The 15,976-nt window shown below is 39.2% G+C and overlaps 1 protein-coding gene across 1 annotated transcript in view; it reads right to left on the bottom strand.

Annotated features, from left to right (window-relative positions):
* Window positions 1-15,976, bottom strand: part of LOC126184024 (uncharacterized) — a 344,076-nt gene that overhangs the window by 57,855 nt on the left and 270,245 nt on the right. Inside the window, exon 17 of the mRNA XM_049926377.1 lies at window positions 11,678-11,891. Within this exon, the coding sequence (XP_049782334.1) occupies window positions 11,678-11,891 (214 nt within the window). The remainder of the gene's footprint in view (window positions 1-11,677; window positions 11,892-15,976) is intronic.

Genomic DNA, 15,976 nt, shown 5'->3' with positions numbered 1-15,976 from the left:
TCCAGTTCTTTAACTTTATCAATGGGAGTGCTGCATTCCTTACTTCTGAGATAAGCCCAGACAGAAAAATATAGAAGACAGGTCAGGAGAAATTGGAGACCAAGGTACAGGCCCTGTTTGAACTATCCACCTTGCACCATTCTAGTGTGTTCGATGTCATCTTACATCATCAGCAAAACATGCCTGTGTTCGATTATGCATACATCGCATCCCCCAATGCTGCACAAGATATGGTAGGATGTGGGTGAAAGCTGAACCCAATTAAGTGGGGACTTAACTAAAACATTAACATTTAATAACACTTCCTTAAAAAGAAAGTGAAGCATGAAGAAGTAACTTTGAGTGTACACACACACACACACACACACACACACACACACACACACACACACACCCACCATCAGCTATTACGTAAATTATTAGAGCTGCAATTCTCTGTGGCAGTAGATTGGCCTCCAGAGGGCATTAGTGTTGTTCATGTGTTTAGTGCTGTTACCAGGTCTGGAAAGGTACATAAGGAGTTCGAATAGTGTCAGATGTGGAGTGATCACTGTAAAGGACATGGAGATGCTGCACACTCATGTGAGACAGCATTATCAGTATCTGACAAGTGTCTGTAAGCAGCCTCATTGTGGGTCTCCATTTGAATGGCTGGTTGAATCGTGCAATATCCATATTTCTCGGGCATTCGGATGCAAAAGTGGCCCGATGTTGTACTGCATGGGAATGCAAGGGCAAGCATACTTGTTGTCAAGATCACCTGAACAATTCGCATTTGATCACCGCAAGGGAACCACTGTTGTATTGTGCACAATACACACAGTAAACCATGCACGTCTGTGCCTGCCATCCACAAACAAGTAATGGCCTCCCTGCAACATTCTGTCTCATTCTGCATGATTGGTCAGAGCTTATATACTGTTCATTTACTTCCTCCTCCCTTTCTACAATATTGTCTTTTGAGGTCATTTCCCTTGTATTGTGATTCTATACATTCCTTTCAGCTTTCCCACCATTGCTTAGTACTGGCTTGCAAGCCGACAAAGTAGCCGCACCTACTCTTCATCAGTGATTTCACCTGAATTTGTGGTGTATGCATGGCTTCACAAGAAATGAAAGTGACGGAAGTCAGAGCTTCAGATGAGCAAGCGTTTGGAAAAAAATAGCATTTTTGGCATGGGCATAAGATATTTGTGGCCGCACTGGTTATAGGCAGCAGTTGGCACAGCAGACAGAATGCAGAACAATAATGCAAGGGCCATGGGCAATCGAAATACTGTTTTTAATGGCAGTTATAGTAAGATATTTATATTCATACATTTTCCTTCCTGGATGCCAGTACCAATCAATTTATAACCAAACCATGGACCACAGATGGGCAAAAGTAGTTCTTGTGAAACGACAGGATACGAATAAAGTAATCCACTTGTATACACTGGACTATCCTATAACCCATTCTGGAAAATCGTTGTTGCCAACAATCTAGATACACATACAAAAGAGTACCAGCTCTTTCGGACTCAAGATTCAAAACATGATTGATGAGTACACCACAAAATACAGAACTATTATCTTTACTTCATCAAAATCTGAAGAACTTTTAACAGCCTTAGATAAAAAAAATGTTGACTGAAATGATGAAGCCCTTTGTGCTTGTTAACTGACTTGTTGGGAGCACAAACAAAGCCACAATTACAGTATGAGATTTTTCAAGATGAAGGATTGCCATTGTGCAGTATTAAAGTGATTCACCTCAAATGCACTCCACTAGTGGAACCCTGTGGCGTCTATTTGTATCACCAGGTAAAGAACTGGATCAAACAGCTTCAAAACTGCTCTCATCCCACAGAGAGCGAAAGCGAGATTGCACCCTGACGAAGAAAACTGCATCAAAATACATTCCACACTGTACTTCATCAGTTATCCTCACCAATATTGGGCAAAATAATGTGCTACACATGCTTTGCTGCCAATCTGTGAAATGAGAGAACCTTTCATGAATGTAAACCAAGTTTGTTTTTCCATTCAAATTTTAAAACAACCAGGTAATTGTAAAAAATGTGCTGTTTATAAAGTGCGAAGACAATGAGAAAATTACCGATTCCCTTGTTTTTACCATGAATAACACCCCAACACTTGTACATCATGAACTCATACACTAAGTTCTTGTGTATGATTTACAATACCATATTTACTCGAATCTAAGCCGCACTCGAATCTAAGCCGCACCTGAAAAATGAGACTCGAAATAAAGGGAAAAAAAATTCCCGAATCTAAGCCGCACCTGAAATTTGAGACTCGAAATTCAAGGGGAGAGAAAAGTTTTAGGCCGCACCTCCAAATCGAAACAAAGTTGGTCCATTGTAATATGAGACACAATTTAGGTCGAATGAAAGACGATACAGCTACAATAGTTTGGTTCGAGTCGTAAGATTAGCAGTTAAGCTTTACCAGGTAGCCATTGCTATGCGTCAGGCGCTCCGTCCGTATTTATATGGGTACCCTTCCTTTTTCACGTGCTTCGTCTGGTTTGAATCGATTGCTTATTTTGCTTTGATCTGATAAGTGCCGTTTTCTTTGTTTAGGTGTTTACGTCACTCTAAGCTGAAAATGCATTACTATACTGCATCATGCATTGTTTGTCGCATTCTGATAGTGCGTGTTTACGGCCTGTTGCCGCCCGTGGCATGGCTTGCTTTTGTGCGCGCTACCGCCGCTTAAAAAAAAAAAGAGGAGAGGAATCATCTCATTAGCGAAACAATGGCAAGAGACTGCTATTTGTTGTTACTTACACTGCTGCTTTCTTTGATAATGATCGACAAGAACCAAATAATAGACTGTGTATGAAAATCTTTGCGGCCGCTTCTTTAGTACATCAAATTCTGCACAGAAATTAGTCATCTTAGATTTAAAAATCTAGTCAGTTGCCATGCTTCGTTTCTGACTGTATCACTATTAGGCATAAGAATAATATGAATATAAACATGAAATGATACGTATATTCTTCCGCGTTTGCTGTTGTCTCACTCTAGTTTCATAGTTTATTAGGCAGACAGGATTTAAATGACATAGCAGCAAACACGAAAGAATACATGGCAAAATGTTTATATTCGTATTATTCATATGGTGAAGAGAATACTGCATGTGATTCACATTTCATCAGGTTCCTATTAGCAACAGTTTTCGTAGTACATTGAAATTCTGCTAAATTCGAAGATGAACAATACAGAATTTGTATTTACTTAGTTGGATTATGTATGGTAATGCAGTGGTTGAAACTCGGGGCGGAGAAAGAAAAGCTTGTCTTCCACCTTTTTTTAAAAAAAAATTATTTACTGACGCAGAGGTTTTGTCGCCAGTATTTATCTCTGTACCTACAAAGCATGCCTGTGTAGCGCTGCATATATTCGACGGCAGAAGTTAGTTGTGGCGGCACCTACCAACATTTTTCAGAACTTCCGCTTGCTTTGCACTCGATTTTAAGCCGCAGGCGGTTTTTTGAATTACAAAAACCGGAAAAAAGTGCGGCTTAGACTCCAGTAAATACGGTACATTCCTGGAATTTATTTGCAATCCTGAATTTTCCTTTATCTTTCTTTTTCCTGCCTTTTATGAAAATATTAATCAGTACTGTATAATGAGCACTATTTCAGTTTATTTGCAGCTGTACTCACTCTCTTTCCACTGCACCAGCCGCTGTCTGGAAACTATGCTAAAATAAATGGCTCATGCCTCACCTTGCCCACACCAAAAATTCTACTTTTTCTAAATGTTTGGCCACCTGGAGCTCCCACTTCTGTCACTTTCATTTCTGGCCAAGCCCTGCATATATAACAGATTTGGACAAAATCCACAATGACGTGATATTGAGACAGCTGCTTCCCATTCCTACAAAGCTTTCTTTAATTTTCCCTTAGTCACATGTACTTCTGCTGTCTTGTATTTGTCCTCCAACGACATCTTTATTTTTAGGGTTGTATCAGGGGCACCCGCAGGGGGGGGGGGGGGGGGGCAGTTGCCCCTAGTGAGAATTCATTTAGTTTACGAATATAAAAAATACCTGTAACTTTAGGGCTCAGTTATGTATGATTTAAAATACCTGTAAAATTACCACTAAAATAACTGGCAAATATCGATAAAATGACATAAATATGATATAAAACACATGTAAACAGAATTACAGGATGAACTAGAGCAATGAAAAACTTTAACGGAGAATCGAACTAAAATTAAAAATTGATGATAAATTTAAAAATTGTGTGTTTTTCTTTAAGAAATCTTGTTTGTTGAAGAAATTGTATATATCCGTCTTACAGCTATTGCCTACAAAGTATCTTTATTTTTATTTCTACACCCACATGTGGGAGAAATTAACAACAGCAAGTGAGGCAACAATGGGAATAATCAGATGAACCAGCAGTTTATTGTTAACTTTTACAAATGCATTCTTGAGTAACATTTAAGCATTTTTCCTGAAGGCAGGCCCATTGTTCGTTCTTTACATATTAAAAGAATCAGTTGTGTCATAAAGGGATGTTAAACACAAATGTAAAAAAAAATTCTTCCTTGAAAAATAATCTACGATACAGTATCTATATGACGAAAAATACAAAATTAAATATAGATATCTATAGCTGGAATATTCGAGATTTTAGTAACTGTAAACAATGCATATCTGATAAGAAAAGACCGTTTACATGTTAACGAACTCTGGGCATTACTAATAAGCTATAATAAAATAAAGCGAATCTGCTGATCGACAAACTACTACATGTGTACGTGGTCCCATTAAGAATGGTACCCATGGTGAGAGTTCCATCTCGAAAATGTTGACTTATAGGGTACTAAAATGTCACCTTCTCTGTTCCCACCTCTGTAGGTACAAACCTCTTCATAAACTTCAACTGGCAACACAATACAGTTGCACAACAAAACACACTCGGCAAAATTTTATTCTTTCAAATTTCAAATAATGGTTAACAATTGTCAGACGCTAATTTAAATTAGCGTATTGTATTATGTTCCATTTTGTTTGCTGAAGAAGTGTTCGAGGGTACTGTGTTGCCACTAATATCGCTACTTGTCTGTAGAAGTAGGCAATATTCGTCATTGGAACGACTGTCAACGAACGTGATCTAGCAGGGTGCGGTGTGAGCTACCTTCATTTCTGGAATGTTCTAGATGAGTCTTTCTATGTTCTAATAGGAACATATCGCATAAATATTTCCACATCCATCGCAAGAAACTGCTCCAAACGATCACTCGAAACTCAAAGTCGCTGGCTTGCGGTCTAATGGACACTGCACTGTTTCATTGTTGAACCAAAACCCTGCCCTCCCTCCCACCACTGTGATACGATTTCAGCTTCTGTTCTTTAGACATCGCTCAGCTCGGTTCGGCATCACATCGCGTTAAGGGTTGTGTAAATTCATTGTGAGTTTTAAGTGGACAGTGGTGCACGATTGTGGTTTGCATAGACGTTTGTGCGTTATGGATGTAAAAGCACAGTGTATACAGTGGCAAAATGACAGATATACGTAAGTTTTTTGTACCTCATAAGCGAATCAAAACTACAAATGAAAGTGGAGGTGTCGAAGGAGATACTGTTTATGATGAGATATCACAGGAAAAGGGTGAGTCAAACACAACCATCACTATTAAAAATTCCAGTAGTTGTGCTGATGGAGAAAGTAAACGAAGCCAGTACCTCTGCTGGTTTCAAGTGCGTTGATGAAAAGGGTAGTAGTATCCTGGTCAGTATTCCTGATGTCGGAAATTACATTGAAAAAAAAAAGGATATTGACAACTGCCTAAAGTATAAGATTTTATTGAATCCATGGCAACCTGAAAAAAGTTATAATTTTAAGAATGACATAGACAGCACAAAAAGAACATTTCGACCAGACTGGCTGTCATTATATCCATGGCTGGTCTATTCTAAAGCAGTTAAAGGTGCCCTCTGCAAGTTTTGTGTGCCTTTCTGCCCATGCATAACGCATGGTAGTCATCATGGCGCATTCAGAAGCCGCCCATTCACAAATTTTAAAAAGTTCCATGAATGTACAAAAATGCACATGAATTCCGAGTGGTATAAAGATGCAATAGAAAAGTCAAATAATTTCATTAGTGTTGTGACAAACAAAACTAAAAATGTGGAAGAACTCGCCAACTAGAATCTTGTGAAATTAGTACAAACTAATAGTGCAAAGTTAAAATAAATTGTTTCTTGTGTACTGTTTTGTGCATTACATGAGGAGGAGGAGGAGGAGGAGGAGGAGATTAGTGTTTAATGTCCCGGCGACAACGAGGTCATTAGAGACGGAGCGCAAGCTCGGGTGAGGGAAGGATGGGGAAGGAAATCGGCCGTGCCCTTTCAAAGGAACCATCCTGGCATTTGCCTGAAGCGAGTTAGGGAAATCACGGAAAACCTAAATCAGGATGGCCGGAGACGGGATTGAACGGTCGTCCTCCCGAATTCATTACATGACTTACCTTTAAGAGGAAAAACAAATTCAAATGCTGTATTTGATGATTTATTACAATTTAGAGTACAGTCAGGTGATGAAACATTGCGGAAACATTTTGATGGTGCACCTAAAAATGCTACCTATGCTTCTCATAGAAGTTAAAATGATTTAATTGATGTATGCGCCGAAGTATTAAGAAATGATTTGATTAATACCATCAATAACAGCAAATCATTTTCAGTTTTGGCAGACGAAACAATGGATATTGCAGGCACAGAACAACTTTCTCTTTCTGCACGTTATTTTGACCTCGCAACTAATGTTGTCAGAGAAGACTTCCTTGGATTTACACCATTAGCAAGGTTAGATGCAAAACATATCTCCAACACAATACTATCTACTTTATCTGCTTGGGTTTTAAATCTAGATCAAATGGTAGGACAAGGCTACGACGGGTGCAGTACGATGGCCGGTAAAATTGGCGGAGTACAGAAGATAACTGCTGAGAAATATCCCAAGGCTCGCTTCTATCATTGTGCTAGCCATAGACTTAATTTAGTTGTGAATGATTTGAACGCCTTACCAGAGGTTAGAAATGCCATTGGTACTATGAAAGAAGGAATTTCTTTTTTCCAGGGGAGCATGCAAAGTAAAGTCCTAGTTGGGAACCTTCAAAAACTGTGTGAGACACGCTGGTCTGAGAAGCATAAGTCTATAAGGAATTTTAATGATTAAGTTTTTAGAAATTGTTGAAGCATTAGCAATTTTACATAAATAAAGAGATCATGAAATTAGGCAGAAAGCCTGGCAACTTTACTGCACACTTACTTCTCCAACATTTATTGTTACATTAAAAGTCATAGCAAAATATTCAGCCAAACTAGAACCTGTCACCAATATCCTACAATCAGTAAACATTAACTTGTTAGAAGTTTCAGAACACATTCAAGGAATTGTAAAAATGTTATTGGATGACAGAAAAAATGCAGAAGCCGAATTTGAAATGATAATGAAAAGTGCTGAAAGCAACTATAGTGCACTTGGAATAGATGTCACTGGCATTCGACAACCGCAAGTTGTTGCACGACAAATACATCGTTCAAATCATCCATCAGTTTCTGTAGCTGAGTACTACAGAAAATCTCTCTTTATTCCATATTTGGATTCCCTAGTCCAGTCCTTGCAAGAACAGTTTTCAGAAGAAAACAAGGCATCTTTTGAGATTTTCTGCTTGCACCCAAAGGTAATGAAATCCCAAAGCGACCTAGATAGGAAAAGGATAATTGAAAATATCAAAAGATTTTATGGCGATCTTTCAGATAACTTCACTGAAGAAGCACGGACATGGATCAGTACGTGGAAACGTGATAAAGTAACTGAAGGAGATATTAATGAATTAAGTCTGACTGATCTACTGGACAAAGCCAAATTCTTGACCGCCATAGCTTCAGCCTTGAAGATAGCCCTTAGCTTACCGGCAACCACCTGCTCTGCAGAAAGATCGTTCAGGTACTTAATTACCACAATAACATTTTTCTGATTGTAGTTAGTTAATTAGAAAGACATTGAAACAATTTCTTAAGTCAGATGAAACATTTCTTCTAATTATTTTTCAATCTTGTTTGAAATATTATCACAATAGAGTAATTGAAGAAGGCTGCGCTGTATGAATTAGCATAGGCCTACGTCATGTTTGTTTGCAACACTCTCAGGCGCGTGAAAAAGTGGCTAAGAACTACCATGGCAGATAATCGACTCAGTTGTTTGTGTATGGTGTCAGTTCATCGTGATAAGATAAAATCAGAGGAGGAGTCCTTTATCGAAAAAGTGGTAGATAGTTATGGGAAGGACCCGAGACGAATTCAATTTCTGTTTAAGTAATGCAGGCATGTGAGAAGTCAAGTTTTGCACATTATTAATAACAGAACCGATTTCTACAATCGTATGCCTTCTTTTGTTCTTAATATTAAATTTACAACAGTATTTCAAACTACATTAATATGTTTGTAACAATAAAAGTCACATCATCCTTACAACCAAAGTTCACAAAATTTGTTAAGACATGAATCTGTTATGGGTTGGGAAATTATTGTGTACATTTAGGCGAAAATGAACGATTTATTCTTACTTAAAAAGAGAAAATAATTTATTTTTACCTATTTAACAATCTGAAATTGTTATTATTTATTTTAAGCACCTATTAACATCTCTCAGCAGTGGTGCACTTACTGACATGGCACTATGCCTAAAAATGTGCATTTACGAGAGCAATTCAGAATATTCCCACAACATTAGCTCTTAAAATGAGACACCTTAACAGCAAATGTGTGAGAAACAGCGAATTCATCTAAAACCGATGTGGCTGACACTAGGGCATCTGCCTGTAAGAATACAGCATAGGACACAAATCTAAACTTTGCAGAGCTGCCAAATTTTATTCGTAAATGCGTTTCCAGTTTTATTTGTCTCCCCTCTATGACCATGTGGAGTCGCCAAAATAGGACAAGTTTGAAACATTTGCCAGTTGCCATTTACTTCAGTATTGCAAGCGAGGGTACGCCATTAATCACCCATGCATTTGATCCATATGCCATATTGTAGAGAGATGGTAACTAATAAGTGACTGATGATTAATGAGACAATGATGGCTTGTTTGTGATAGTTTGATAATGACTTAGAAATGAGTGGTCTCAATCCCTTAGGAGTCACACGGGCTACCTGTGTTTTTAGGCTTCGTTCCTATAATATATCCCGGATGTGCCAGTTTCCAAACATACAGGAATGATAAAAACTGATTTTCAGTGTCTTGAAGGCCTCGTCACACACAACGCCGCAGTCTGCCTGTGCGGGTCAGGCGCATGGCGGATGACCGGGGCAAGGAACGCCGCACAGGCAAAAGCGGTTGCTGCTGAGTCAGCTGTCACACTGTGGAAACGGACGCAACCTTATCACATAGCAGCCTGCACATGTAGTGTGGTATCAAAGATCTGCCTCGCGCCGTTGCTGTCAAATGCGCCAGCAAATGCAAACAGCCACTCCAGGCTGCTGTGAATCTGTCTGTGTTGAAACTCGATGTCAGCCGGTGCGGCAAGCCGGCCAGAGTCGCGCTCTGTGTGACCGACACCTATATACAACAATGATGTGACCTGGCCGTTGCCGTTGCTGTTCGAGGCCACAGGTCAGACCGCCAGGCCGTGCTCTTTCTGACTAGGTCTTTTAGGCCGGTTGCACTCACAGCGGATATTTTCCGCCAGGTCAATTGACCGTCGCCACCGCATGAGTCAGCAATGTACTTTCATCATCAAACACATTGATTTCATTTTAATGTGTTACATAAATTATTCATTGTTTTTAAATGTACAGTAAAATCTAAGTATTGTTATAGTATTGAATAATGAAAAGGAGAAGGAAAAAACGAATAATTTGGAATCATCGTCCAACTAATTTAAGAACAGGGGAGGATGGAGCTTTCTAAACGTTGTTTGAAGGGAAGGATGACAAGATATTCTGCAATTACTTCCGAATGTCGAATTTTAATAGCAGGAAAACAAGTAGTTTAAAGACAAAAAGCTTAGGACAGGACCAAACGAAAATGGTGGCAAAATGTACAGGTTGATAATGTTAAAACAAGTTTTACTATAGTTATAATGTTAGTTTTTTATGTTCATAACTCTGGCATGGTACTAAAAGTGCATCAGTATTTCTAAATTGCATATAAGGGGAAAACATCTGGCTTACCATGAAACGACAAATGCTCTTCGGGGAACAATAGTAATTCAGTAAGCATATTAGAATGTATAGGCCTATTCCAAAATAGAGCTATAACACATGAAAGAATCGTTCTTAGTTAGTACACTATGCAGCTGGAGAACACTATTGTTAAGAGCATAAAAGAAGCTTTCACAGTAATGTAAGTGAATTTGAGCAGGTTTACACAGTTGAGTGTATTGAACCGTTTTTTTCTGGACTGTTAATTTAAATCCAACTGCGTTCACTGCATGAGCAGTGTTTTTAAGCGCTTAAACAATTATTAATGGTAAAAAAAGGGAAACATTCCACATGGGAAAAATATATCTAAAAACAAAGATGATGTAACTTACCAAACGAAAGTGTTCGTATGTCGATAGACACACGAACACACACACACAAAATTCAAGCTTTCGCACCCTACGGTTGCTTCATCAGGAAAGAGGGAAGGAGAGGGAAAGACGAAAGGATGTGGGTTTTGAGGGAGAGGGTAAGGAGTCATTTCAATCCCGGGAGCGGAAAGACTTACCTTAGGGGGAAACAAGGACAGGTATACATCTCTCACACATACATATCCATCTGCCTACGGCGAAAATTTTTTGCCCCTACTGAGACAAAAACCTGCGGACGCCCCTGGGTTGTATATGGATATAAAATCTTGACACACTACACAATTTCATCGAGGAATTGGTACACTACCAAAAGATGCTTTGCTTCTTTATGAACATAAAATGGGAGATTTGCGTAAACAGTGTTACAGCTCCTACGAGGGCATGAATCACAAATCCTGTATGGGGCTGTTAACGCCTCTCTGGGTTTTAAGACAGTCATCTGATGCATGGATTATAGCGAAAGGATCCACCAGAGTAGGGAGCTTGAGATAAAGGATGATTACAGATCAATTGCCCATTGATGACAAGGTCCTTAAAGGAGGAGCACAGGCTCCTGTAGGGGAAGGAAATCAGCTATGCCCTTTCAAAGCAACCATCCTGCAACTGCTTAAGAATTTTTGGGAATTCATGGAAAATCTAAATCTGGAATGTTGGATGGAGATTCGAACTACTGTCCTCCCAAATATGCCTAGTGTCTCTTGGTGGTGGTTTTGGTGTATGATCATCTGTTTGTCAAATTCTGAAATAGTGCACACAGTTTGCTCAGGAGGGTACAGTTTTTAGTAGTTTCCACCATGTTTCACTCTTTCCAGTAAAGTTACTGAAAATAACTGAGCACATTTATTTGGTAGTTTTCATACAAACATGCACTATTTTTGTCACTGAGTTGCAATCATTATCAGGTTTAACTGATTTTGACGTTGAAAGATCATAAAACATGAAAACAAAGAGTCACATGGTGTTAAAAACAAATATAAATGAGCATTGTATTATTACATATTATAACATCAAGTATTTATAGGTAATTGGAAGTAAAATGGAAGTGACTACAATATCTACCAACATGTTTACCTGGTCGACTGTTGGGACTTGGAGAATCGCATTCTTCACTTATAGCTTGACGAAGCCACCTCTTTTTTGCTGAAGCTGGCCCTTGTACCAGCCGATTTATTCCAGGTTCTAAACCAGCTGAGGACCTTGGGCAGTCACTTGGCACTGGTGGTGAAGGTAAAGGTGGTACTGCAGGAGGATCTGGAGACTTGCTTAGCCATTCATTCATCAGAACCTAAAGTGACAACATGTGTGCCATTCAGTTCTCATAAACAGTTTTTAAAACTTTTTCTCGCACTACAGAATAAATGGTTCAGACTCTTCAATAGAAAGAATGGTAATGAAGCTGACACAATCACAATTGAAAATGGGTACTATGTCTTCTGAAACTGAAAACACATGTTCAATTACAAGAACTACTGCATTTCATTACAATGTACAATAAATTTAAAATTTTATAGTATATTACAACTGTGTGCTGGACAAATAACAGGACAGAACTCTTGCACTGAAATTCATTACATCAAATTAGTGTAACTATTACATAATTTCAACCTAGTTTGTTGAAAAATACAAAATGGAATTCCAAGGAGAAAAATCAATAAGATGAACCTCGTATTTTAGTTCATTCAGTACACCTGCAATGAACGTTCACTAAAGTGGAAGAGTACTGAGATAAAATATACAGATCAAACAATGGAAAATCTAGGATGGGATGTAACAGTGTTATGAAAAGGAAAGTTGCTGCTCGCCATATAGCAGAGATGTCGAGTCACAGATAGGCACAACAAAAAGACTGTCACAAAAAAAAACTTTCAATCAGTAAGGACTTCGTCAAAAATAGACAACGACACACACACACACACACACACACACACACACACGACTGCAGTCTCAGGCAACTCTCTCTCTCTCTCTCTCTCTCTCTCTCTGTGTGTGTGTGGTGGGGGGGGGGGGGGGGGGAGGGGGGATCTATTTTTGATGAAGGCCTTACTGGTCGAAAGCATTATTTGTGACAGTCTTTTTGTTGTGCCTATTTACGACTCAGTATCTCTGCTATATGGTGGGTAGCAACTTCCCTTTTCATAATACTGATATGTAACATACTATTTATTACAGAATTTTGATCAACAAAATAGATAATTTTTTGCAGAGAAGTAATAATGGAAGTTGTTGTCACTTAATTTTGATGTAGAACAACTGGAAAATATGGGATGGACTATAATGTGTGTATGAGAAGAGATCACCAGTCACCAACCACAAGAGGCTTTGAGCAGCAGTGTGTGCATTGATTGGAAACTTCCTGGCAGACTGAAAGATTAAAACTGAGTTCCGGATTGGGATTCAAACCTGGGATCTTTGCCTTTCATGGGCAAGTGCTCTACTGACTGATGACCCATGACCCTAACTCACACCTTTACTTCCACCAGTACCTCATCTCTATCTTCCAAAATTAACTGTAGTTCTCCTGCATACCTCTCCTGGAAGAAAGGATATTGCAGAGACATGGCTTAGCCACACCTTGGGGGACTGTTTCCACTCTGCAGAGGAGTGTGTGCTGATTGGAGTCCTGGTCCAGTATACAGTTTTAATCTGCCAGGAAGTTTCAAATCAGCACACACTTCACTGTAGAGTGAAAATTCATCTGAGAAAGAATCCCTTCTGTGGCTAAGATACGCCTCCGCAATATCCTTTCTTCCAGGAGTGCTAGTCCCACAAGGTATGCAGGATAACTTCTGTTAAGTTTGGAAATAGGAGCTGAGGTACTGGCAGAAATAAATTTATGAGGGCAGTTATGAGTCGTGCTTGGATAGCTCAGTTGGCAGAGCACTTGCCTGTGAAAGGCAAAGGTCCTAGTCCTGAGTTCCAGTCTGGCCCACAGTTTTAATCAGATAGAGCGAGCGAGGGAGCGAGCGAGCGAGCGAGAGAGAGAGAGAGAGAGAGAGAGAGAATTTGGTGAATAGCACCTGTCATCAGGTACAGACTGAATGTACGGGTAGCATATTTTTATATTGGGACAAAACTGACGATGGATATCAATTACATTTTACTTTATGTTTATCCATCTTCAATTTCTTGGGACAAGAACTAAATAACTATATCAATATGTTGGACTTAGGAGAAACGAGAGATAAGGTATCATTTTTTCCAAGGAAGAATAACCATACACAATAATTTACGGGAATATCTTTTGAATTTAAGTCATCAACAAGGAATGAAATATTCAAAGCAATTGTTGAACTTACCCATTTCCACAAACAATAGTGATGTATTCTGAATAAAATAATTTTGGGTATTAGGTCGCATATTATAACTCACTAAAGAAGCTACATTGCCAACATTTCGACCAACTTACTGCAGTGTTCTTCAGAGCGGCTAACAGCTGGATACTAGTAGAGACAGACACAGATAAATGAAATTGACAAGTAACAAAATCTTCTTGGACTTAAAGCAATGTCAGGTGCATAAATTCCCACAACCTTTTGATCAGGTATTCCCTGTCCATTGTCAGACAGCAACACCATCCTTATTTAGCTTTTCTGCCACTTGTGGCATCACTGGTGTTCAGTCTATTGGAAAATTAGATAATATTTACGTTCCGTACTCACTTGAACCCTACAACTGCTGGATCCCACACACTACAGTGGTGCCCACAACCATCTTTGTTGTTGATGTTTTCTATTATTACGTTATCCCAGACATTACTTAACCTTCAAATTATAAAAGTATTGATGAAAGAAATTTGGTATCTATATTCTTGAGCATGTTTTGCCATGCGTGATTTCTCAGGATAATATAGGTGTAAACACATCTCTTGTTCTGTTTAACATTGCTTCACATGCGCCCTTCTTTTTTGACCAGACATGATAGTGGCCAAACTCACAAAGTATGTTATTTACGGTGGCGGTCTGAATCCTGCATCAACCTTCACATGCGTCTTCAGTTCATTTACTGTAATGTTGTTCCGCTTTGACAGCCAGCTAATTTTCCTGCTCACTAAACACAAAATGAAGAAAATCACAAGCTTATAACATTGTTCTTTAGGAGTGTTTTATCTGCACATTTCCTCTGGAATGGCTTGCCTGCAAAATCTGTCAATGATTGTAGCCATTTTCATGGAAGAATTTTTGCATGTGGCTCATTTCTTGTGGCAGTTTTTGGCATCGGAAGTGGATAAGGAACTAGCATCTTGGGAATGCTACACTGCTTTGCCAGATGACGATGGCCGAGAGCATGCAGACACCAGTTCATACAGATAGACCCCCACATACACTACAGCTCAGATAAACATTAGTTTTATCCATTGATCAATATTGCTGTATATTTGTTGATGGAGCTAATACAAGTGACTTCATGGCCAGCAGAACAATTAAACATGGATTAGACCATAGATGACACGGCAGTCAGTTTCCACTCGACTGTGAACAAAGAGTACTTGGCTAAAAAAGAAGTCAGAATTTAAGCACTCCATGTTGCTGGAGGTGTGAGCTTTAATTAATTAATATCACAACAGGTCTGTGCATTTCTAAGTTAGGAACTGTTTGAAATTTGTCTTAAACATCATAAAAGCACAGCTGATTACATCATGGCATAGGTCATCACACCTGTCAACAGACAGTTTTATACAGCAATGTTTCAAAATGGACTTTACAAGTTTCTAGGGAAATACATCAAGTTGTGTCTCACATAAATTGCCAGTACCGAATTGCACCATAAGGAGCGCTAGCAGCGGTTGCGTTAAAGATGGGCTGTAGGGTTAGTCTGCTGCAACACTTGTGCCTGCATCCTCATCGTACTCTGTTGTGAGTTCCAGCATACATCACCGCCTATCCTGTTTCACATGGAGTGGGGGGGGGGGGGGGGGGGGGGGGGGGGAGTGAGGCAAGCCTCCAATCTATACATTCTTTTATGAAGTGTAGACATCCAACACCTTGTGGCTTACTCACGCTTTCACTGTATTTCCACCACTTTCCATAGACGCTCACATCAGCAGCCTGTAAAAATTCAACACATTTGTCATTTCTAAGATGCTCATTTCCAGGTGATGGGCCATAACAATCTGCCTTTTGTTAAAGTCACTAATGTCAGAGGATTTTCTTATTTGGGGTCCATGTTGTCACTAGAGTGATTTTCCCATCCACCTCTCGTGTGCCTCACTGAATCACTTGTCTGCAACACTAACAGGTGCCATTCAATCTCACAATATAGGCAGTGGTCATAATGTTTTGACTCATCAGTGAGGGTGTATGCATGGTTCAGGTTCACTGATGACATCTTTATGCTCAGAACACAAGACCAAGACACCTATCCCCATTCTTT

This window comes from Schistocerca cancellata, chromosome 4 (genome assembly GCF_023864275.1).
Source record: "Schistocerca cancellata isolate TAMUIC-IGC-003103 chromosome 4, iqSchCanc2.1, whole genome shotgun sequence".
Lineage (NCBI taxonomy): Eukaryota > Metazoa > Arthropoda > Insecta > Orthoptera > Acrididae > Schistocerca > Schistocerca cancellata.
Note: the sequence above shows the minus strand (reverse complement) of the source record. Positions and strands in the feature narration are given on the sequence as shown.